General features: G+C 55.0%; 1 protein-coding gene across 1 annotated transcript in view; it reads left to right on the top strand.

Annotated features, from left to right (window-relative positions):
* CABIN1 (calcineurin binding protein 1) overlaps window positions 1–20,946 on the top strand; it is a 96,159-nt gene extending 75,213 nt beyond the window's left edge. Inside the window, exons 30-37 of the mRNA XM_072599595.1 lie at window positions 4,748–4,911; window positions 5,608–5,704; window positions 6,166–6,756; window positions 7,190–7,264; window positions 15,857–16,061; window positions 18,609–18,767; window positions 20,200–20,402; window positions 20,569–20,946. Of these exons, the coding sequence (XP_072455696.1) occupies window positions 4,748–4,911; window positions 5,608–5,704; window positions 6,166–6,756; window positions 7,190–7,264; window positions 15,857–16,061; window positions 18,609–18,767; window positions 20,200–20,402; window positions 20,569–20,712 (1,638 nt within the window). The 3' untranslated portion in view covers window positions 20,713–20,946. The remainder of the gene's footprint in view (window positions 1–4,747; window positions 4,912–5,607; window positions 5,705–6,165; window positions 6,757–7,189; window positions 7,265–15,856; window positions 16,062–18,608; window positions 18,768–20,199; window positions 20,403–20,568) is intronic.
* Window positions 20,947–21,253: the final 307 nt, after the last annotated feature.

The raw sequence follows: 21,253 nt of genomic DNA, 5'->3' as shown, positions 1-21,253 counted from the left end.
GTGCTTGGGATAGCAGTCAGTAAGGCCGCAATGTTCAGCACTCACTCTTAGGACAGGCTTTTAGGAGGTGTGTGTGTGTGTGTTGCGGGGAGCTGGCCAGGCCTGGGAGTCACCTAGCCAGGTGTACATGTCCCCTTCTGGTTTGTTGGAGCAGGGAAGACAGTTTGATAGAAACTCAGGATGAAGTGGGGGTTTCTGAGTGGAGGGCTGTTACATGCTGCAGGATCAACTAAAGGTTATAGTTCAAAAATAACATTAGTACTGATGGCAGCTAGCATTTACATAGGTAACTCTTTAAGCAAAGTGCTTTACAGATAGGACCTCATTCGATCCTCACACTGACCCTAGGAGGTTGGTGCTGGTGTGATCCCCATTTTACAAATGAGGAAACTGAGGCAGGTGAGGGAAGTGACTTAACCAAGGTCACTCAGTGACTCTGCTGCTGAATTTGAACTCAGGTGTGCAATCCACTGGCTGACTGTATGGTACAAGGAGAACTATAAAGTCCTGCTCTGGGGTTTAAGGACAAGACGAGACATGTGGGATGTGATACTGATCAGCAAATGTGTTGTGTAGTGTTCATGCCAAGGGGGTGGGGCAGAATCCACCTGGGAGCCTTATCTTAGTGTCCATGGCCTCTATAAGAAATGGGAAGGGACTAGGACAGTCAGGAAGAGGGATCACCTACTCCCTGTTTCAGGCCTTTGAAGGGTCTTGGGAAGTCAGACTTTCTTCCTACCCCTCCTAGGGAGGATAGGCATTTTCTCTGTGCCAGGGATGTGTTCTCTCCTTCCTTAGCTCCACCTCCTGGCAGTAGGGCCCCATTGATGGCCCACCTACCTTCTCAACCCTCTGAGTGCTGGTGCCTTCCCTCTGAGTGGTCTCCAGTCTGTTCTAACCCTGTTTCCCTCCCCTCCTGAGCTCAAGCTCCCCCCTCAAGGGAATGTCACACCCTGACACACAAGTCAGACAATGTATGCTCATGGGATGGGAGGCTATAGGAACCCCTGTATATAAGAATGTGCCAAATATTTTTAAAATGACTGCTGGGTAGTTTGGGGAGAGAGGACCCCAGCAGCTGGGGGAGAGAGTAAAAGCTTCTTGCAGAAGAAGGTGCTACTTGCCGAGTCTTGAAGTAAGCCAGGAGATAAAGGGAAGGAGGGAGTGCATTCTACACAGGAAGGTACAGCCAGTGTAAAAGCACACAGTCTGGAGATGGAGTGTCTTGTCATGGAACTGAGGAAAATGTGGGAGGAGTGAGGCTTGAGAAGACTGAGAGGTGGGAGAGGGCTGGGTTATGAAGGGCCTTGAATGACCAGCAGAGCATTTTTAATTTGAACCTGAAAGCAATAGGGAGCCACTGGAGTTTACTGAGTAGGGGGTTTAGGCGGCATTACACGGTCAGATCTGGACTTTTAGAAAATCACTTTAGTGGCTGATTGGAGGATGGATTGGAGTAGGGAGTGACAAGGCAGGCAGACGCCCTAGCAGCTATTGCAGTACACCTGTTGTGAGGTGGTGAAGGCCTTCACCAAGATGGGAGCAGTGTCAGAAGAAAAGAAGGGCCATATTGGAGAGATTCTGGAGAGGTGAAATGGACCAGAGATGCTGGAGAAGTGAAACGGACCAGAGATGCTATAGGAGTGAAATGGACAGAGATGTAGCAGAGGTGAAATGGACCAGAGATGTAGCAGGGGGGAAATGGACCAGAGATGTAGCAGAGGTGAAATGGACCAGAGATGCTGGAGAAGTGAAATGGACCAGAGATGCTGGAGGAGTGAAATGGACCAAAGATGTAGCAGAGGTGAAATGGACCAGAGATGTAGCAGGGGGGAAATGGACCAGAGATGCTGGAGAAGTGAAATGGACCAGAGATACTGCAGAGGTGCAATGGCCTTGGCAACAGCTTAGATAGTAGTGGGGGGGGGGGGCAGGCAGTAAGAGACAATAAGGAGCCCCAGGTGACTCCTAGGTTGGGAGCCTGAGGCTCTGGGAGGATGGGAATCCTTGGCAGTGATAGGGAAGGTAGGAGAAACCAGCACTGAGGTCCTGTGTTGGCCCAGATAGGGGAGCAGTGCCCAGAGGCCTGGGCATGGTCACTTCATGGCACACTGCCCAGACTCCTACTCCTCCCAGGGTGGGGGGCAGAGGAGTCCATTTAGTCTGTCCCCCCTTAGTCTTACAGACCAGCATCATGGAGACATGGGGTTAGAGCACTGGCCTAGGAGGCAGGAAGACCTGAGTTCAAATCTTGTCTAACATTTAGTTAGCTGGCCCTGGGCAAGTTGACTTCTCTGATAGCTCTTTCAAGATAATAATTGGCGAGGTTGTTGAGAGGATCAAAAGAGCACTTAGGGTATTGTGGAAAGATGGGCTGTTTATGATTGCTAGTATCGTTATTGTTTGTGTTTATCAGGTGGGGAGGGTAGGAGCTGACAGGTCCCACAAGTGGCAAAGGAGCAGTGCCCCGCTCCCCTCTCAGGCGGGGTAGGTAGCTGGCCAAGAAGAAACGCGGAGGACTGCGTGACCAGAGAGAGGAAGAGAGCTCACTGCCACCCAAACCTGAGTGCCTGTGTCCCATGCAGTCTCCTGCCAGCCCATCCTTGTGAGGGAGGCCTGCTGCTGTGGGTGCAGAAGAGCCCAACAGAGAGCCCCGGCCTGTTGTCCCTGCTGCCTCCCTGCCAGCCCCATCACAGTCTGCTCAGAGCTTGAAGTCGTGTGTTTGCTGAGCCATCTGGTCCTCATTCTTGAAATGTCTGTGACTATCCTTTTAGTTCCTACTCTCCCTCAGGTGGCCCAACCCCTTGATGCTAAAGGGAGGCCATCTGGTCTGAGCCTGTCGGAAGCAGAAACACCTTGCAGAGTGGGCCCAGCCATCCCTGTCTGTCCAGCTGCCTGTCCAACTGTCCATTTGTCTGTCTTCCTCTTCATCTGTCCATCTCCGCCTGTCCATCTGCCTTGCATCCATCTCTGTCATTCTTTTCAGTTGTTATGTCCATCTGTCTATTTGTCTGCCTGTCTGTCCATCTGCTTATCTGTCTGCCTGTTCTGACGTCACCCCCAGAAGGCTGGCCAGAGGGGAGTTACTTTGTTCAGTTCCAACAGTTCCCCAAGACTGTCAAGAGTGTTGGTGAAGGGAGCCCCACGCTGCCAAGGGCAGATTCCTGGTGTTTCTTCCAGCGTGGTATCCTCTGCCCATCTAAGGAGTGTGCCAGGTGGGGCCTGCCCAGAGCCCCCTTGGCCCCCTCCCTGGGCCTGCCCCTTTGCTCTCTCCTGGATCGTGGGGAGGCTCCGCTCCCTGGCCTGGTTGCCTGCATTATTTTTTCTGTTGAATTATTTTCCCTTTCCCTTTGCCCTCCATGCAGATGTGCTGTTCGTCTGATTTCTGTGAATGCTTAAGCTGCTTGGAGGAGGAGGGAGGGAAGAAGTGTTTATTAACCACCTACTGTGTACCAGGCTCTATACGGAATGTTGTATTGGTGTCATCTCATGTGATCCTTACAACAACCCTGTTGAGGTGTGAGAATTTATGATTGAGGAAACTGTAAGTGTCTGAGGCTGGATTTGAACTTGTCTTCTTGACTCCAGGGGGCCTTGTGTCCCTGGGACAGATCTGTCGTTGGGCTGTACAACTCCCTGAGACCTTGGGTTGGCAGGGCAGGGGAGTCCCCACTCTGGCTGACCCCCATTTTCTCTCATTTCCCCAGTGGGTGTGGCTTCTCTGGCCTCTGAGAGTCCCTTGAAACTGGTGCCAGTGGGCTTCTTCAGCCTGGTTTCTTGGTGACCCTGGGCAGGTGCAGCCCTGGCCTTGTGGGGGAATATGCCTTGCCCAAGGCCTCGAAGGTGCTAGATGGGAATACAGGCTCTCATTAGTTGTCTTCCAACAACTCCAAGTGGTCCAGCAGAGGGAGGGCTGTGCTGTTGGATAGAGCTTAGTCCCCCAGGAGATGGTTGCTCTATCATCTCTCTGTCTTCCCTTTTCCAGGCTCAGTTACCCTTTTTTATGGCAGATTCCAGCATGGTGTGTGCCCCAGACCTTCTGTCATCATTCCAGCCTAGGGTGGCACCCAGTCTGATGACCCAGATCATCTGTTGACCTCTTGGTCCCTGGCTTTCTCCCCAGTCAAAGGGAAGCTTTTTGTAGCCTGGGACTCCCACATCTGTGTAGTACAGACTAGGCACATTGCACTTAGCCCTAAGATCCTGGAATCTTATGAACGCTTGGGCAAAAGGAGTTGTAAGTCAGCCAAGAGCTGCCAGGTTCACAGGGGCTCTCTTCTCTGCTTCCAGAGGACGCCCTGCTCAGAGCTGACCTCAGATTCAGACATTCACACCACAGTGATGCTGCCCTGGCCTACTCCCAAACCTGACGCCTCACCCTTCTTACCTCTCTTAGTGGGATGTTAAACAAATATTGTCCCAAGTAGAAAAGCATGTGTCTGTCACACCCTCCAGACTAGTGTAGGTGTGGCAAGAAGGGGAGGTGGCCATCTGTAGGCTTCTAGCTCTATGTTCTGGAAGCATTACTTAGGATTCCTACCTCTTCTTGAAAAAGCCCCCCTGCCTTCTACAGTATCTGATTCCATGCCCACAGAACCCCGCTGTAGCAGCATCTTGGGAACTTGTGCCAGTGTATGTAAAGCCACTGTTGGGGGCCAGAGGAAGGCTGACCTGCCCGAGGGGGCCACCAGGAGCAGGGGCCAGTTCAGGTGCCCTCTTCATTTCTCCTGCCTTGGTTTCTCTGTAGGGAATCTGGCGTATACCGGTGGATGAGATTGACCGCCCAGGCAGCTTTGCTTCTCACATGAACCGCTCCATTGTACTGCTGCTACAGGTGCTTTCACAGCTAAAGGACTATGGCACTCTGCTGAGGGTGTCCTCAATGCTGCAGAGGACGCCTGACCAGGGGAAGTAAGTGGAGCAGGCGAGACCTGTGGGGGGGCATGCAAGCTCCTGGGAAGGGACACAAGCAGCTTCTGGCCATCTGGAAGGAGCGAGAGGGTGGACAAAGGAGGGAGTGGGCGAGGGAATGGGGAGCTGGGGGGTGGCGGCTTGTTGCTCTGACTTTGGGTCCATCTGGTTGTGAAGCACTCCCAGGAGCTAGCTGCATGCTGGGGCTGTGGGGGGTTGGAGGCCGCTCTATGTCCCATTTCCCCTGGACCATGTCAAAGTGCACAAGGGGTGCCATCCCCAGTGTGAAATGCAGCGAGGGACCTGGTGAGGGAAGAGAGGGGAAGGGGCTTACCTCTGTGGTCCCATGGCTGAGGTCCAGAGCTGTCCACACTTGGACATTAACAGAACAAGATGATCTCCTCACTGTCTGTTTCCTAAGAATTGAGTAGGTTTGGGGGGAAAAGTCAGATCCACCTTCCCCTCACTCCCTGGCTCATTGCCTGTGTGTTGAGTCCATGTGGGAGGAAGGCAAGGAGGGAAAAAAGAAAAGAAGGGGGTAGGGAGGGAGCCAGCTCATCTGAAGCACTGGCTTTCAGAGCTGCTGCTGTTAACGTCTATGCTGGGTTTCAGCAAGCACTCTGCCCCACGTTGGCCTGAGTTTGGAAGCTCAAACCCTGGTCAGGTGGCTTGATGTTCAGCATCATCATGTCATAGGAAATACTTACGGGATGCAGACCGCCAGGTCCTGGCACAGCAGGCCTTTGTCCTTACCGTGAAGGTGCTGGAGGAGACTCTGAATGAGCTGACTGAGGTGAGAGTGCATGGACAGTGCTTTGGGCCCCCTGAGTTTGACCTGAGCTGCCTGGCCTGGGATCAGTCAGAATTTGGGCAAGTCCAAGTTAGAGGGGTCTGAGCAGAATGACCCCATGGACAGAATGCTTACTGTCTATGGAAGCTCTTCTGGGTGCTGGACCTTGCTCTCTTGGCCACCTTTCTGGTCTTCAGCCTTCAGAAAAATCCCCCAGGGATCTGAAGGTGCTAGTCCTATCCTCCTCAGTCTCATCTACCCTTTCCAAGCCTTTGTGCTGGCTAGCCCTGTCCCTGAAGTGGCTGCCCTGGAGCTCCCTGGGGGCAGGGGCTGCTGCTTGTTCAAGGCCCACTGAGTATCTAGGAACAAGCCCCTGTTGGGCAGGTCCTCACACAATTGTGGGCCCTTGCTCACCAGGGTGGGCTTTGCCAGGTGAGCTGTGACCATCCTCTGCTCTTTCCCAGGGGTCAGAGGGCCAGAGGATGACAACAGACGTTTCGAACAAGCCGAGTGCCGAGGAGGGGAGCGAGGTCCTCCCCAAGAAGCTGGCTCTGTCTGACGGCGGGGGCGGGGGCAAGGGAATAGCGCCCAACTATACCCCCTTGGCCACGGATACGGCCGACCCTAGTACTCTCAAGGAGCATCCCCGGGCAAGCTCCACAGAGCCCATGGAACTGGAGCCAGAAAAGACTGATGTGGCCCTCAGGCGCCCCGAGGCAGAGAGGCCTCCACCCGCCCGCACTCCCAAAGACAGAGGGCCTGATGGCCGCCCCACTGAGCTGTCCCTGGAGGATCTGAGCATCAGCTCTCGGCAGCAGCAGCTGCTAGCACAGCCACCGCCACAGCCACTGCTGATCAAGGGCCTGGGCCAGCCCACTCTTGATGAGGCTGCACAGAGGTCCAGCCGCAAAAGGAAGTTACTGGATGACCCTGAGTCTGGGAAGAACCTTCTCCTGGATGCTTACCGTGTGTGGCAACATGGCCAGAAGGTCATGGCATATGACTTAGGCAAGATTGAGAAGATTATGTCTGACACTTACATGCTGATCAAGCAGGTAACTGGGGGCCTCTGTAGGGAACTGGAGATATGTGGGGGAGGAGGGGAAAGTCAGGCAGGCATTGGGGCTCACGACATTGTGCTTAGAAGGCCCCATTGGGCATTAGGACAGGGTGTTCAGTCAGAGGCCCCCATAGGGCTTTGGGACTGGGGGCCAAGGGCAGGTGGATAGAGCCAGAGAAAACTTTGCCACTCTTGACACTGTGGTTGGTCAGAAGCTTTCAGCCAGAGTCAAGCCCAGGGTCCAGGGGTCCCAAGGGACATGTATGGAAGGGCCCAAGTCAATGATGCTGTCACCAGCCAGGGATCCATACCTGGAATTTGGTTCCCTCATTCCACATTCAGGGGAATTGCTGACTTTGGTCAGAGCAGGGGCCTAAGCTGAGGCCACTGCCTGGTGTCTCTCACACTTCCTTCCTCCCTTTGCCCAGGTGGACGAGGGGGCTGCCCTGGAGCAGGCGGTCAAGTTCTGTCAAGTACACCTGGGGACATCAGCCCAGCGACAGGTAATGAAAGTCAGAGCTGGCTATCTGGGTCGGCTTCTCGTGATGCCAGCCGCTGGTCAGGCCTCACTGGGTGATGGTCCCCTGTGTCTGCTCACCTTCCCTGCCCTGTTTCTCTCCTCCGGGTCAAGGAGAGGGGCCCATCTGCCCCAGCATCAGCCCAGAGAGCCCCTGGCTGGGCGTTCTGAGCTTGGGGTCAATCTTAGCTCACATCTCAGGAGCTGGGAGCTTTGCTAAGCACTTTATCAACAAGGTCTCATCTGTTGGTCAGCCCAGGGAGGGAGGTGCCATTTTTGTGCCCATGTTACTCATGGGGAAACTGAGGCAGGCAGTGTTGAAACAACTTGCTAAGGTCACTAGGAAGCCAAGAAGTGTCTGAGGCAGGATTTGAACCCATATCTTCATGACTCCATCCCCATACTCAGGCTCAAGGAGTTCAAACATAGTATGACACAATGGGTTCCTTATAGAGGCTCACAGGTGTTCTGTGGGGCCTGAAAGTCAAGAGGAGGCACACCAAGCGGTGGGTAAAGTCTCACAGGTGTGAGGTTAGGGGCTGGAGCCTTGTCGTGCTGTGCCATACAGGGCCTTGAAAGCCAGGCGGAGGGGACAGTGAGTAGCCGAAGGTCTGTGGACCCAAAAAGGGTCAGTCATGTGGCTAGAGAGACACCAGAAGGGCCTCCCAGGGCTGGGGGGAGAGGTGAGCACAGGGAACATGGTTTGGTGATAGCTGAGCTGACACACCCCTGGGCCCAGACTGAGGGCTGACCTGCCACAGAAAGCAGTGAACTAGGACTGGACCAAAGGATGGCAGAGCTGAATGCTCCAGGCTCATAGCCTGGACAAGTTCCAGGTCGCCCCTCCCAGGAAGTCACTGGGGCCCCTGGGCTGCCCTCCTTGTCTGCGACTGTTCTGGCATTGAGTTCCTTGGCACTTGTATCTCACAGGGGTGTCTCGAGCTTGGCAGGGACAGGCTTCTGCTCAATTGCTTTCACAGCTCCACCCACAATGCGTGAGCCTCATCCCTGGGCAACTCCCTGTATTTCTGGGCCTCAGTTTCATCATCTATAAAGGGGGAGAATTGGACTCGATGACCTGAGACTGCTTCTTCATGGTCTGCCCCTCCACCCCCTCCCTAACTCAGGGATTCTCCCTGGTTCTTGCCTGTTGCGTTCACCTCATGATTCCATCTCATCCTATGTCTCTGCACACACATGGCCTCCTGTCTCCTGTCTCCCATCCCCATGTCTTTGCATTGGCTGAAAGGCTGTCCCTCTTCCCCTCTGCCTCATGGCATCCTAGCTTAAGCACTGCCTTCTACATGAAGCCTTCCCTGATTGCCACCCACTGCCCTTGGGTTTACCTGCTTCGTGTTCATTTGGAGTTGAGTCCATCTGTGCCTCTTTGGACTCTCTGGGTCTCCAGCTCCTTGTGAGCCCTGCCTGTGGGCCAGTCCCACTTCGCCTCTTTGTAGCTGGAGAGTGATTGGTCTCCTAAGGTGGCTGAGAAGAGAGGTAGGAGGCCTGAGTTGTCCAGACAGTGCGGGTGTGAGCCAGACCTACATCCTTCAGATTCCAGAACTGTGAGGATGTCTGCTTGTGTCACAAAGCGTTTGACGTGCATGCACAAACTTGATCAGTGCAAACTCTCTGAGATGGCTGCGGTTGTATGATTATGCCTATTTTTTAGAAGAGGAACTGAGGCTCACAGATATGAGATGACCTGCCCATGATTATGCTCCTAGTGAGCAAGTGTAGGAGACAGAATTCAGACTGACTCTGGCTGGCCAAGAGCTGGACAAGGCATAGGTCCATGCCCCAGGAGGCTGCAATGGTGTGGGTAGTAGGGCTGCGAGGGAACCCAACAGATTGGCCTGGCTGCCAGAAGCATTGAGTGCCTAGAAGGGCAGTTTGCAGACAGGCTGCAAAGCACTTAAAATGCCAAAGGGGTTTGATCTTGGAGGTCAGAGAGAGTGCCTGAAGCTTATGGAGTTGAGGATGATGTGGTCAGGTCTGTGCTTTATGAAAATCACTTTGGTGGCTGAATGGAGGATGGATTGGATGGGGAAGATATTGAGGCAGGAAGACACTAATCCCTTCCCCCAGAAGCTACGTCAGTAGTCCAGGTGTGAGGTGATGAGGGCTTGCACCAGGCTGTGAGCAGGGTCAGAGGAGAGGAGGAGGCATATTTAAGAGAAGCTCCAGGGGTGAAATTGACCAGAGATGCAGCAGAGGTGAAATGGACCAGACATGCAGCAGAGGTGAAATGTTCCAGAGATGCAGCAGAGGGGAAATGTTCCAGAGATGCAGCAGAGGTGAAATGGACCAGAGATGCAGCAGAGGTGAAATGGACCAGACATGAAGCAGAGGTGAAAGGGACCAGAGATGCAGCAGAGGGGAAATGTTCCAGAGATGCAGCAGAGGTGAAATGGACCAGAGATGCAGCAGAGGTGAAATGGACCAGACATGCAGCAGAGGTGAAATGTTCCAGAGATGCAGCAGAGGGGAAATGTTCCAGAGATGCAGCAGAGGTGAAATGGACCAGAGATGCAGCAGAGGTGAAATGGACCAGACATGAAGCAGAGGTGAAAGGGACCAGAGATGCAGCAGAGGGGAAATGTTCCAGAGATGCAGCAGAGGGGAAATGGACCAGACATGTAGCAGAGGTGAAATGGGTCAGAGATGCAGCAGAGGGGAAATGGACCAGACATGTAGCAGAGGTGAAATGGGTCAGAGATGCAGCAGAGGGGAAATGTTCCAGAGATGCAGCAGAGGTGAAATGGACCAGAGATATAGCACAGGTGAAATGGACCAGAGGTGCAGCAGAGATGAAATGGACAGGCTTTGGCACCATATTGGATCTGGGATGGTGAGAGATAGTGCAGAGCCTAGAATGACCCCAAGTTGGAAGCTTGAGGGACTGTGTGAGGATGGGGTGCCCTCGACAGTGATAGGGAAAATAGGAGGGGGGTGTTTTAGGAGACTGGAGAAGTGTTGATCCTTACAGCTGTTTCTTGTCCTGAGTGGAAAAAATACTTACCCTGATGTTTAGTGTCAATGTGGCTTAGATCTCCAGTTCATCTTTGGAAAGTATCATTAGGAGGAAAAACCAGGTTCAAAAAGCATATTGTGAGCCTCATGACAAGAGTCTTTTCCATGGTGGAGGCATGTAAGTAAAGTAAAGTAAGTCATGAGAGAAGCAGTCCTGGACTCCCCTCTTGTAGGGGTGGAGAGCCAGCTCTGGGCTAGGCCTTGCTTGGGGCAGTGACCTGCTGGGGTGGGGGACATCGGAGCCCAGCAGTGCTCTCCTTCCTTGACAAGACCAGCCATTTTGTTTGCTGTTGCTCTTCCCAGTTGCCATGACACCCCCTCTCTTCTGGAGGTGGACTTCTGGGCCTCATTAAAGCCGCAGTTTGCTCCCTCTGCCCGCTGCTTGGAGCAGTCAGGACTCACTTAAGGAGGAGACGGGCTTCACCCTGCCTGCCTTCCCTTTCCTTGCCTTCCTTTTCCTCCCCTCCTTCCTTCCTTCCTTCCTTCCTTCCTTCCTTCCTTCCTTCCTTCCTTCCTGTCTTCTTCTTTCCTTGTCCCCTCCTTCATCCTTCTTTCCTCCCTCCCTCCTTCCTTCCTGTCTCCTTCCTTGCCCCCTCCTTCCCTTCCTCCATCCCTCTTTCCTCTATCCCTCTCCTTCCTTCCTCCCTTCCTCCATCCTTCCCTTTCTCTCCTCCCTGCCTCCCTCAGTCTTTCTTTCCTTCCTTCCTCCCTCCCTTCCTTCCCTCCCCATCCTCCCTCCATCCCTTCTTTTCTTCCTCCTTTCCTCCCTCTCTTCTTTTCTCCTTCTCTCCTTTCTTTCCTCCCTTCCTCACTCCCTCTTTCCTCCCTCCCTTTCTTCCTCCTTTCTTCCCTTTCTCTCTCCCTTCCCTGCCTCTCTCCCTTCCCTGCTTCTCCTTCCCCCTCTCTCCTCCTTCCCTCTTTCTTTCTTCTCCTTTTTGCGTGCCTTTGGCATCTCTGTGTCAGACCCCAGGTGGAGTCCTGCACCCTGCATGTAAGAGAAGATAAGGTCTGTGGGTGAATGGGTGACGCTCTGGAGGTTGGCTTACCTGGCAGGTACTCAAGGTAGAAGAGGATGGAGGGGGCAGTGCTGGGAAGGGGGGAGGGGAATGTGGCCAGGCAGAGCAGTGCCGAGGACGGATGTGGGGAAGGATGCAGGAGGAAGTGGGAGCGAGCCCTTCTCTGAGTGGCGGGTTTGGGTGCCTCCTCGCACTCCCACCCCGTAGCCCGAGGGCTCCAGGGGCCAGGCTGCACTGTTATGGTCCAAGGACTGCCGCTGCATCTCCATCTTCCGTTGTCTCTGTCTCTGCCGTTGCTCCCAGCAGCCGCGGCTGTGGGAGGAGGAGGAAGCTTTAGAAGCCGCCCGCCATCTCTCGGAACAAAGGATGGAGCCGCGGCCTCTGCGGTCTCTGCAACGCCCCACCCCCTCCCTCGCCATCGGCCGCCGTGGTCGTCGGCCGCTTCTCCTGGTTTGCTGGGCTCCCCACCTCATCGGTTCACGCGAGTCTTCCTGGGCTTCTCGGCGTTTCTTCGCTTCTCGCTGCCCCTCCCTAGCCTGTCACCCTCCTGCGCCACGGGTTCTGATGCTCTGGGAATATTTCTTGTGTGAGCGGGCTCTTGACCTTTCTGGCTTCAGGGCGGGGAGAGCATCACCCACTGGAGTCACCACCCGCATCCTTCCCTCTTTGTCATGTTTGCTCATTACCCTGGTGTTGTTTTAATTGGCATTTCTCTTATGGGGGGTGGTGTTTGTAGCCACTTTCCTGTGGTTGTCAGGAGTTGGTGATTTTTTTCAGAAAACTCTCAGCTCCCTTGGCCCCTTGTCCCTTGCGACACAGTTCATATTTTACATTTCTGCATTAATATCCTGGAGATCATGACTACCAGTGGGCAGCCGAGGGGCTGCTTCCTTCTTCACCCTCACTGTGTGCATTATCCCCTTATCTCCTCATTGGTGGAGACCTCAGGGGAACACAAGGGAAGAGCCTTGAGTGACAGGTCCTGCGGGTCTGGTGTTTGAAGGGAGAGAGAGAGAGCAAACTCCCTCCCTCTACACACCCCCAGGCCTGGTGAGCCCAGGGTCAGGCATTGTACCTGGCAATGTCATGTGCGGAGCTCATCCTTCCGCTGAGGGACTGTGAGGTGGACACTTGTCCCGGCAGACCCTGGTATGTCACACCCGCTGGGGCCAACCTGACCTTGGGGGTCGGAACCTGTGATGGAGAGTGAACGTGAGCCCTTGTGGGAGGTCCCTTCCCCAGGTGACTGCTGGGGCCTGAGTCCTGACCCTGGTTCCTGTGACTGAGCATTGTCTGACTTTGAATTTATAGAGAAATCCTAGGCAAAAATGCTCATCCTTAAGGCTGGAAGGTAGAGATGGATCCAAGGGAGCCGGTGGGGGTGGTAGCTAGGCTCTGAGCATCCCCTGGGACAGGCAGAAGGCGACCCTGGATCCAGAGCTGGGAGAGGGCCCAAGGGATAGTACAGGACAGAGCTGAGGCCCAGTGGACAGGCACACTGGCATCACTTCCCAGGTCTGTGTGCCCCAGGATTTGGTGCCTGGTGGGCTGTGCTTCCAGGGAAGGTGGCCACTGCCAGAGTCCAGCAGAGGGCTGCCTGAATGTGAGGAAGAAGGGATGGGCTGAGGGATGAGGATCTGAAGGAATGAGCAGGTGTGAGCAGCCTTCCCTCTCAGGACCCAGGCAGGAAGTCAGGGTAGAGGCTCCAGGTCCATGTTCTTTACTTCTAGGAGAAGCCCTTATTCAGTGCCTGTTTATTTTTACTTTACATCCGCTTCTAACCATGATGCTTATCTGTTTCTCCAGTCCTTAACAGATGAGAACTAACAGTGAGAATAGGTCCATGGGTTTGTTAAAGGAGAAATTCTGGGAACAGAGAGCAGGAAAAGAGTCTATAAGGGACTCTCCCCACATCAGTGGCCCCTGCAGTTACCTCCTGATCGGAAATGCATTGGTTCCTCAATACCCATATTGGGCTTAAGGGGCATATGGTTCTGCAGTGGACCAGGAGTTGGCAAGGGAAGTGTGAAATCCATGCTTTCTGGCTCTTACAGTATCAAGAAGATCTGAGTTCTAATGTGGCCTCAGATCCTCCCTAGGTGTGAGATCTTAGGCAGGTCACTTTACCCCTGCCTGCCTTGGTCTCCTCATCTGTAAAATAGGCCTCTCTCACCCTTAAAAGTCACTCCCTCAAGCTAAAGAGTGACTGTACTCTAAGCCTCTCCCCCCTGCCATATGACCTCCCAAAGAAAGCTCTTGACATGAAACCCCCACAATCTGATAGAATGAACAAACATTACGTATTTATTGTGTGCCATGACTGCGTGCTAGGTGCATATCAGCAAGTAGTAACCACAGAGGCATGTCATGGTTAGAAAGTGACCAGGATGCCAAGTCTTGTCTTAGGCTATGTGCTGATACACCTTTTCCAGGAGTAAGGAGTTGGTTAAATTTTGGTGCCAGAACTAGGGCCAGTGGAAGGAGAGCCTGAGGTAGTGACTCCCCAGGATGGGAGTTCCAGACATGAAAGGCCTTTGTTTCCAGAGGCACAGAGGCTGATGCCATGGCCAGGAGTGAATCTTATTTGGAGTCTCATTATTCCCCCCAAACTGCTCTCCACAAAGTTACCAATGATCCCTTAGTGGCCAAGTCCACTGGTCTTTCTCCATCATTCTCTGGTACCTCCCTACAGTCTTTGACACTAGGGATCACTTTTTCCTTTTGGATCCTCTCTGGGTTTTCAGGACACTTGTTCTCTCTTCCTTCTTGACTGCTCCTTCTCTACTGGATCTTCTTCCTGGTCATGTCTTTTAATCTTGGTATCCCTTCATCAGCTCCATTGGATTAAAGTATCTCAACCCTGTGCAGATGATTCCCAGACTCATATATCTAGCCCTGGCTTCTGAACCTCCAGTCTCCCATCTCCAACTATCTATTGAACAATTCAAACAAGATGCTCCAGAGACATCTCAAGCTCAGCATGTCCAAAATGGAACTCATTAACTTTTCCCTAAAACTGCCCCCTCTTCCAAACTTCCCTGGCACCCTTAGGCTCCCAACCTAGAAGTCATCCTGTTTCCTCACTCTCCCCCATTCCCTCATCCAGTCTGTGGCCAAGGCCTGTCCATTTCACCTCTGCCCCATCTCTGGTCCATTTCCCCTGTGCTACATCTCTGGTCCACTTTGCCTCTGTAGTATCTCCAAAATACTCCCCCTTCTCTCCTCTGACACTGTTCCCACCCTTATGCAGACCCTCATCATTTTACACCTGGACCATAGTAATAGCTGCATGTGGGTCTGCCTGCCTTGAATGTTTCCCCACTCCACTCTATCTCCTTTTCAACCACCAAAATGATTTTCCTAAAGTACAGTTAGATTGTGTCACTCCCTTACTCAATAACCATCCATGGCAACTGATCACCTCCAGGATTCAACACAAAATACTATTTGACATTTAAATCCTTTTATAACTTGGCCCCTTCTCTGCACCTCCTTCCCCTTCAGCCCTTCTGCTCCCCTGCTTCCCCAGGCCCAGAATGCTCTCCCATCTCACTCTATTTCTTAGAATCTCTGGTATGCTTTGAGGCTCAGAGAAGATTCCCCTTCCTTCTGGGCCTCTTCAGGCCCCCGGCTCCTTCCTCCAATCTGATTGTTCTTTATGCTTTATACGTTTCATATTTGCCTCTACATTGAGGCATTGTTTTCCCATAGGGATGTATGGTCCTCAGAGGTGCTAGCCATGTCCTGGCGGTGAAATAAGATTGATAACACTCTTAGGGAGGGTCTATCAGTGGTAGACCTTGTCCAGGATTACCTGGAATGTTGGCAATAGATCAGATGAGGTCTCAGGTCCTGAAGACACTCTTCCTGCTGGATCCTTCTGCCTCCCAATCCAGAGCCAGGAGCCCAGAGCCAGGAGCAGAGCCAGAATGGCCTGGAACCAAGGGGAAGCCATCATGAGTCTTTCTAAAGCCAGCCCCCCAGGATGCTCCCTGGATGCAGCTCTGACTGCCACGCAGGTTCTGTCTGTCCAGGACCTTGACCCTTGACCTGACAGGATCCCAGAGACATTGGCTCAGTGCTGGCAGAGGACAGCTCACCTGAAGGATGGAAGATTAGGCCACAGAATTCTGTAAAGGGCCTTGAATGCTCAGAGTAAGCTGGACCCACTGAAGGCACCACATGAACAGGAGACAGACTTAGGCCTGACGAATGCCTTGGTGACAGCTGTGTGGAGTGAGACAGAGGGGCTGACAGATCTCTTGAAGGGGGATGGGGAGTCTTTTGAGCAAGTTGGGGAGTGCCAGGCCTAGAGCCCCAGAACTGTCCTGGGGGAAGGAGCCAGAGGTGGTTTGGGGGTGTGGTAGGGCAAGTCTGAGCCTGGAGGCATAAAGACACCCTGGGCAGGTCACTCCATTGCTGCCTCAGTTTCCTTAGTAATAAAAGAAATAATAACACCACCCATGAAATAAGTTGAATTAAATGAGGTAATAATTCACAAAGTGCTTTCTCTTTCTCTGTGTCCACAGGCCACAGGGGACACCCCTACCACACCCAAGCCCCCCAAGGACAGCAGGGAGAGCTTCTTCTGGGCCAACACAACGGCCTCCCCGGCTCTCCAGCCTGCACCCTCAAACTCTGACCTGGCTCCCCCTGACGTGCCACCCAAGGCCAAGCCAGCTTCTGCCTCCAAGGATCCTGAGACCCCTCCAAGCATGGCCTGTCCGGCTCCAGGTAAGGCTGCCCCCCTTGTCCAGCCTGGCACCTGATTCACAGAGTCAGATAAAAAATGAGCAGCTACTTCCTGGGTGGCTGAGTCAGGACTAGAGCTCAGGTCTGCTGACCCCAGGTCCTGGAGGTAACAGGCAGCAGGTTCTTGACAGAGTGTGGCCAAAAGCCGAGTTGCTACTAGGCTCCTGATGGACCCTGCCCCTTGGAGCTCTTGAGGGAGCCATCCTGGACCAAACCTGACCCTCCCGGGCCTTCCCAGCCCAGCTCTAGGGTCATGTAGGCAGGGACTGTTGGAGGCCAGGACCCAAGTGCAGGCTATTCTCCACACCCTTGTGTGTTCCACAATGAGTCCATCGACAAGCATGGGCCAAGACTCTGGGCTAGGGACACAGGAGCATACACAAAGCTATGAGATGAGCAGAAAGAGCGCTTGGGAGGTGGAGCGCAGGCAGGTGGGGGAATCAGAAAAGGGTTTGTGCATTCTGGGGAGGGGGCCAAGCTGTGTACAGGCAGAGGGACCTCCAAAGAGGCCATAGGGAGCCACAGGGATGTACTGAGCAGGGGGAGGGGGTGACATGGTCAGTCCTGGCTTTAGGAAGACCAAATGGATGGGGGGTGGGAGTGAGCAAAGACTGAGGCAGCTGCTGCCACAGTCCAGATGTGAGGAGATGAGGGGCAGTGTCAGGGGGTATTGGGGGGATGCTGAGGTTACAAAGTCTGAGGAAGGTGACACCATTACCCGAGAAAGGGCATTTGGAGAAAACAGGAGCAGTTTTGTGGTGCACCTGTTAAGTGTGAGATAGTCAATGGGCAGTGGGGGATGCGATCTGGGTGTCATTGGCAGAGAGATGACTGTGACACCCACAGAAGTGGTGGGGGATGAGCAAAAGGCCCCTGAGTATGGGACGACATCTGGGGTCCAAGGGCAGCCTTCAAATGCAGCAGATTCGGAAGGATGAGACCTGAGAAAACATCCTCTGGTTTGACTACTAAGAGCTCACTCAGTAGTCAGGACAGGGTTGGTAGGGCCTGCCTCAAAATAGACCTAGGGGTCCTAGCGAGCCTCAAACTCCACTGGGTGAAAAGAGTCTCCTTAGGGACCACAAGATGGGAGCTGAGTGGCTTTGGGGGAAGGGGACAGCACTGTGCTCCTCCCAGATGTGGTCAGCATGGGTGTGGCCCACTCATCCCCACTTGTTTCCCTCTTTCCTTGTATGACCTGGACTTCAGGCTTTTCCTCAGTGGGAGCTGCAGAGCCCAGAGCTGGCCCCAAGCTGTGCGGAGCTGCTAGGGTCTTGATTCTGCCTGTGCTCACTCTGTCTACACATTTAGGGCCCAGCTTCCAGGACTGGGCCAAGAGGCATGGGGCACACAGGCCCTTGTTCAGTGCTGGGCACCTCTGTTTAGGAAGTGAGTAGGCCAGAGGGGGATGTGGGTGGCATCACCTGATCCAGAGGCTCTTAGCCTCCCTGCTCTGTGCCAGGACCAGAAGCAGAGCTGGGGGCTGGCAGAGAAGGTGATGAACATGAGGTACTCACTGTGTGCCTGGTCTCCTACAGGGCTGGGGAGAAATGGGCCCAGAAGAAAAGCTGGACTTGCTCTGGGTGGGGCTGAGGAGCCTGGCTGGGGCCTGGTCTGACTGTGGCAGGAAATGAAGCTGGGCCTGCCTGGGCCCCTCTTCCAAATGGGGGCTCATCAGTGGGAAGAGGAGGCCAACTGGGACCATGAGGAATCTGAGGCTGGACAGACTCATGTCCCCCAGAGCAAGGAGCAGAGCTAGTGTTTTAACCAGGGACTTGAGCCCCCCTCAGCGCCCCCAGGCCCTGCTCCCCATTGGTGTGGCACTGAACTCCAGTGGACTGTAGGAATCAATGGAGCTGGCCTTATTTGGGGGTAGGGTATGTTGGCAGCTGCCTGAGGGTACTGGGTTCTGAATCTGCCACCATGTGCAGCCATTTCTTGCCCCAGACACACTGGGAACCATGAGTGCAGGCTAGTGGGGGCTTTGCTAGGAAGTTGATCCTTATACACTAGGCTGTCCCACAGCAGATGGGCTGCCCCAGGAGGCAGTGAGCTCCCCATCTCTGAGGCTGGCTACCCCAGGTGAGAGCTGAGAGGACTAGGGAGGGGGGTTCTTCTAGGAGAGATGTGTGGGCTTTTGTGTAGGGAATCTGAGGCAGTTAGAATGGGCAGATGAAAGTGAAGGGAAGGGTACCTGTTGCAGCCTGGCCCCTGAAGACCTTTGTGCCCACACACTCAGAGCTGTGGCTCCCCCTCCAGCTCCAGGTGAGACCTTCTCCTCCCTCTCTTACACCATCTCCCTAGGGCTTCAACCATGGAGGCTATTGATGCCCGGGCCAGCCAGGGTGGCTCACTTCCTAGGCGTTCTTGGTGCTGACCAGGCTTCCCTGCTCCTCGGCTCCCTTCTGGAGACCCATCTCTGTCTCTTTGGTGGGCCTCTCTCAGAAAATGCCCTGTGCTCTTTTCTGAGGGCAAAGGCCAGGGGGATGAGGGGTTGGCCCCCTACATGCTGTATGTCTTTGGTGGTAGGGGAGGAGCCGGCAGCCAGTGGTCGAAGAGGAACCTTGGGACCTCAGCAGCAGGAGACCCACCTTGGGCCAGACTTGGCTACGGCTGCCACGCAGGACCCTGAGCTCGAACATGTTGAACCTGTGACCAGCACCAGCGCAGGACGAGCCTGTGGCCAGGGTAAGGGCTCCCGCCTGCAAGGCTTCCAGGGTGCTTATGCCCTGACCTCCTATTCTTCTCAGAGGCCCCTCCAGATGGAGTGAGGCCTAGCTCAGACAAACAGGTGCCCAGATTTTCCCAAGGCATTACCGACCTGGCCGTTGGTTCAGGGCTCAAAGTTGAGTCTCTGGGGAGCAGCCAGGAAACATTAAGCACCTACTGTGTGCCAGGCCCTATGCAGAACCCCTAGCCTGCCTCCATGACTGGAGCCAGCAGCCATGGGCAAGTTCTGCCCCCAGCAGGGGGTCTTTGTGGGGGAGGGTCTCCACCCAGAACTTCCTGGAAGTAGGCTCAATGCTCCCTTCCCCTCCCCATCTCCTCCTCCTCCCCTCTCCTCCCCCTTTCCCCTGTCTTCCCTCTCCTCTCCCCCTCCTCCTCCCTCTCCCACCTAGGCCTGGGATTTCCCTATCTCAGAGCTTACTCTGGGTCCCAGGCCCCAAGCTCTCACTGGACACAGATAGGAAGGCCCTGACTTGGAGGGAGCAGGGAGGGCTTCCTGGAGGAGGTGGAATTTTAGCTGGGACTTTCAGGCAGCCAGTGGTAGGACAGCTGGGAGGGGAGGCCAGGCAGCTGGATGGGATGGGGAGGGAGGAGGAAGGCTTGACAGGGGATAGGGTCCTAGGACGGTGTGACCCTCCCGTGGGCCGGGTGGAGGTGAGCAGGCTGAGGCGCTGAGCGCTTCCACCACTCAAGGAGTGTCCCCTTCTGAAAGCAGAAGCAGGGAGGGTCCTGGGGAGCCCTGGAGGTCAGAGGCTGGGCCTGGTGCGCCCAGGGACCTCCAAGGAGGGTGGAGTGGGGGCCTGAGAAAGGCCACGAAGGTGCAGCGTAGGCAGGGCCCGCCCCCTCCTCCCTAGCCAGGAGAGGGCCAGGCTGTGGGTGAAGGCGGGTCTGTGTCTTGTGGGGCTGGGAGGTATAGAGCGTGTTTGGGGCGATTGAGAAGAGGGAGTGGAGAACGTGGGGGCCAGAATGCCAAGGCCGAGAATGAGAGGGCTGCTGGTTAAATTTGGAGGAAGGAATTTGGCCGCAGGCTGGGACCTCTCGGGGTCTGGGAGGGTCAGAGGCAGGGGGCAAGGGGCAGGGTGCGACTGGGGGCGGATGGGTGGCCTGGCACATAACACACGCACATACCACATAGACCACCCCATGCAGACATCGCGCATTCTGATCCAGCCAACCTGGCTTCTTTGCTTTTCCTCACTCTGCACCTTTACCTGGGCTGTCCCGGATGCCTGGGCTGCCCTAGGGCCCCAACCCCCAACCCCAGCCCTTAGACTCTATCGAGGCTGGGCATGCAGCCTTCTGCTGTAGACCAGAAAACGAGCTGGAAGGGATCAGCCGAGTCCCGGGTCTGAAGCAACCGCGGCCCCCTCACCCTACTCTGCTTTCTCCTCAGCCTCCAGCTCGAAGCCATCGGGAAGCCTGGCCCCCCGGCCAGAACCCCCCCGGGTCAAAGCCCGCCTTCTGCCCACCATGCCCAAGCTCGTCATCCCCTCCTCCATCTCCAAGTTCCCCCCTGAGATCACGGTCACTCCCCCGACCCCCACCCTCCTCTCCCCCAAGGGCAGTATCTCCGAGGAGACCAAGCAAAAGCTAAAGGTAAATGAGACTGGGGACGGGGAAGGGAGAGGTGCCAGGGCCGCTGGCCCCAGGGCGGGCACCAAGGTGCCCCCCTCACTGCTGACCTCGCCGCAGGGGGCAGCCAGTCGGGCAGAGTGGGGGTGGTGGTCACTGGCTGACCTCACTGTCCCATCCCTCTCCCCAGACGGCCATCCTGAGCGCCCAGTCCGCTGCCACCGTCAAGAAGGAGAGCCTCTGCCAGCCAGCCCTGGAGATCCTGGAGATGTCCAGCCAGGAGTCCTCCCTGGAGAGTGAGAGCGACGAGGATGACGACTACATGGACATCTGAGGGGCGTGGCCTCCTGGCCCGGACCCGCCCCGCCCCATGGGGGGGGGGGCCTCGCTGAGCTTTTCCCGCAGGCGGACACGGGCGGGGCGCTTTCCTCAGGCTCGTGGCCGGAGGGATCGAGGATCTTTTTTGTACCAAGCGTTAGTTTTGTAAGATACAAAGTCGCCAGAGCTGCCCTCTTTGGGCCAGCCCCGAGCTGGGCGGCTTTTCTTTTCTAATAAAGTGGAAAGTGTGGCTGCGTGGCCTCCGAACTGACTGTGGGGTCCTCGAGGGTGGGCGGCTCTTCCCTGGCCACACCACTCCCCCTCTCTGGGACTCAGTTTCCTCATGTGTAAAATCCGGCTGGGAGGATGGGCAGCTCCGAAGTGGGGGGGGGGGGGCACTTAATCTGCTTCCAGAGTTCCTGCCCACTGCCCAAATCTGAACCCCTCCAGGGACGGGAAGGCAGCTTCCAGGCACCAAGTCTGCCCTTCTAGGCTCACCGTGCCTCATAACTTCCAGCTGTCCCATGGACATTCAGTCAGTGCACACCTACTGTGGG

Source organism: Notamacropus eugenii, chromosome 4, assembly GCF_028372415.1.
Source record: "Notamacropus eugenii isolate mMacEug1 chromosome 4, mMacEug1.pri_v2, whole genome shotgun sequence".
Taxonomy (NCBI): Eukaryota; Metazoa; Chordata; class Mammalia; order Diprotodontia; family Macropodidae; genus Notamacropus; species Notamacropus eugenii.
The sequence above is the reverse complement of the archived record's forward strand: the minus strand, read 5'-3'. Positions and strand labels throughout refer to the sequence as shown.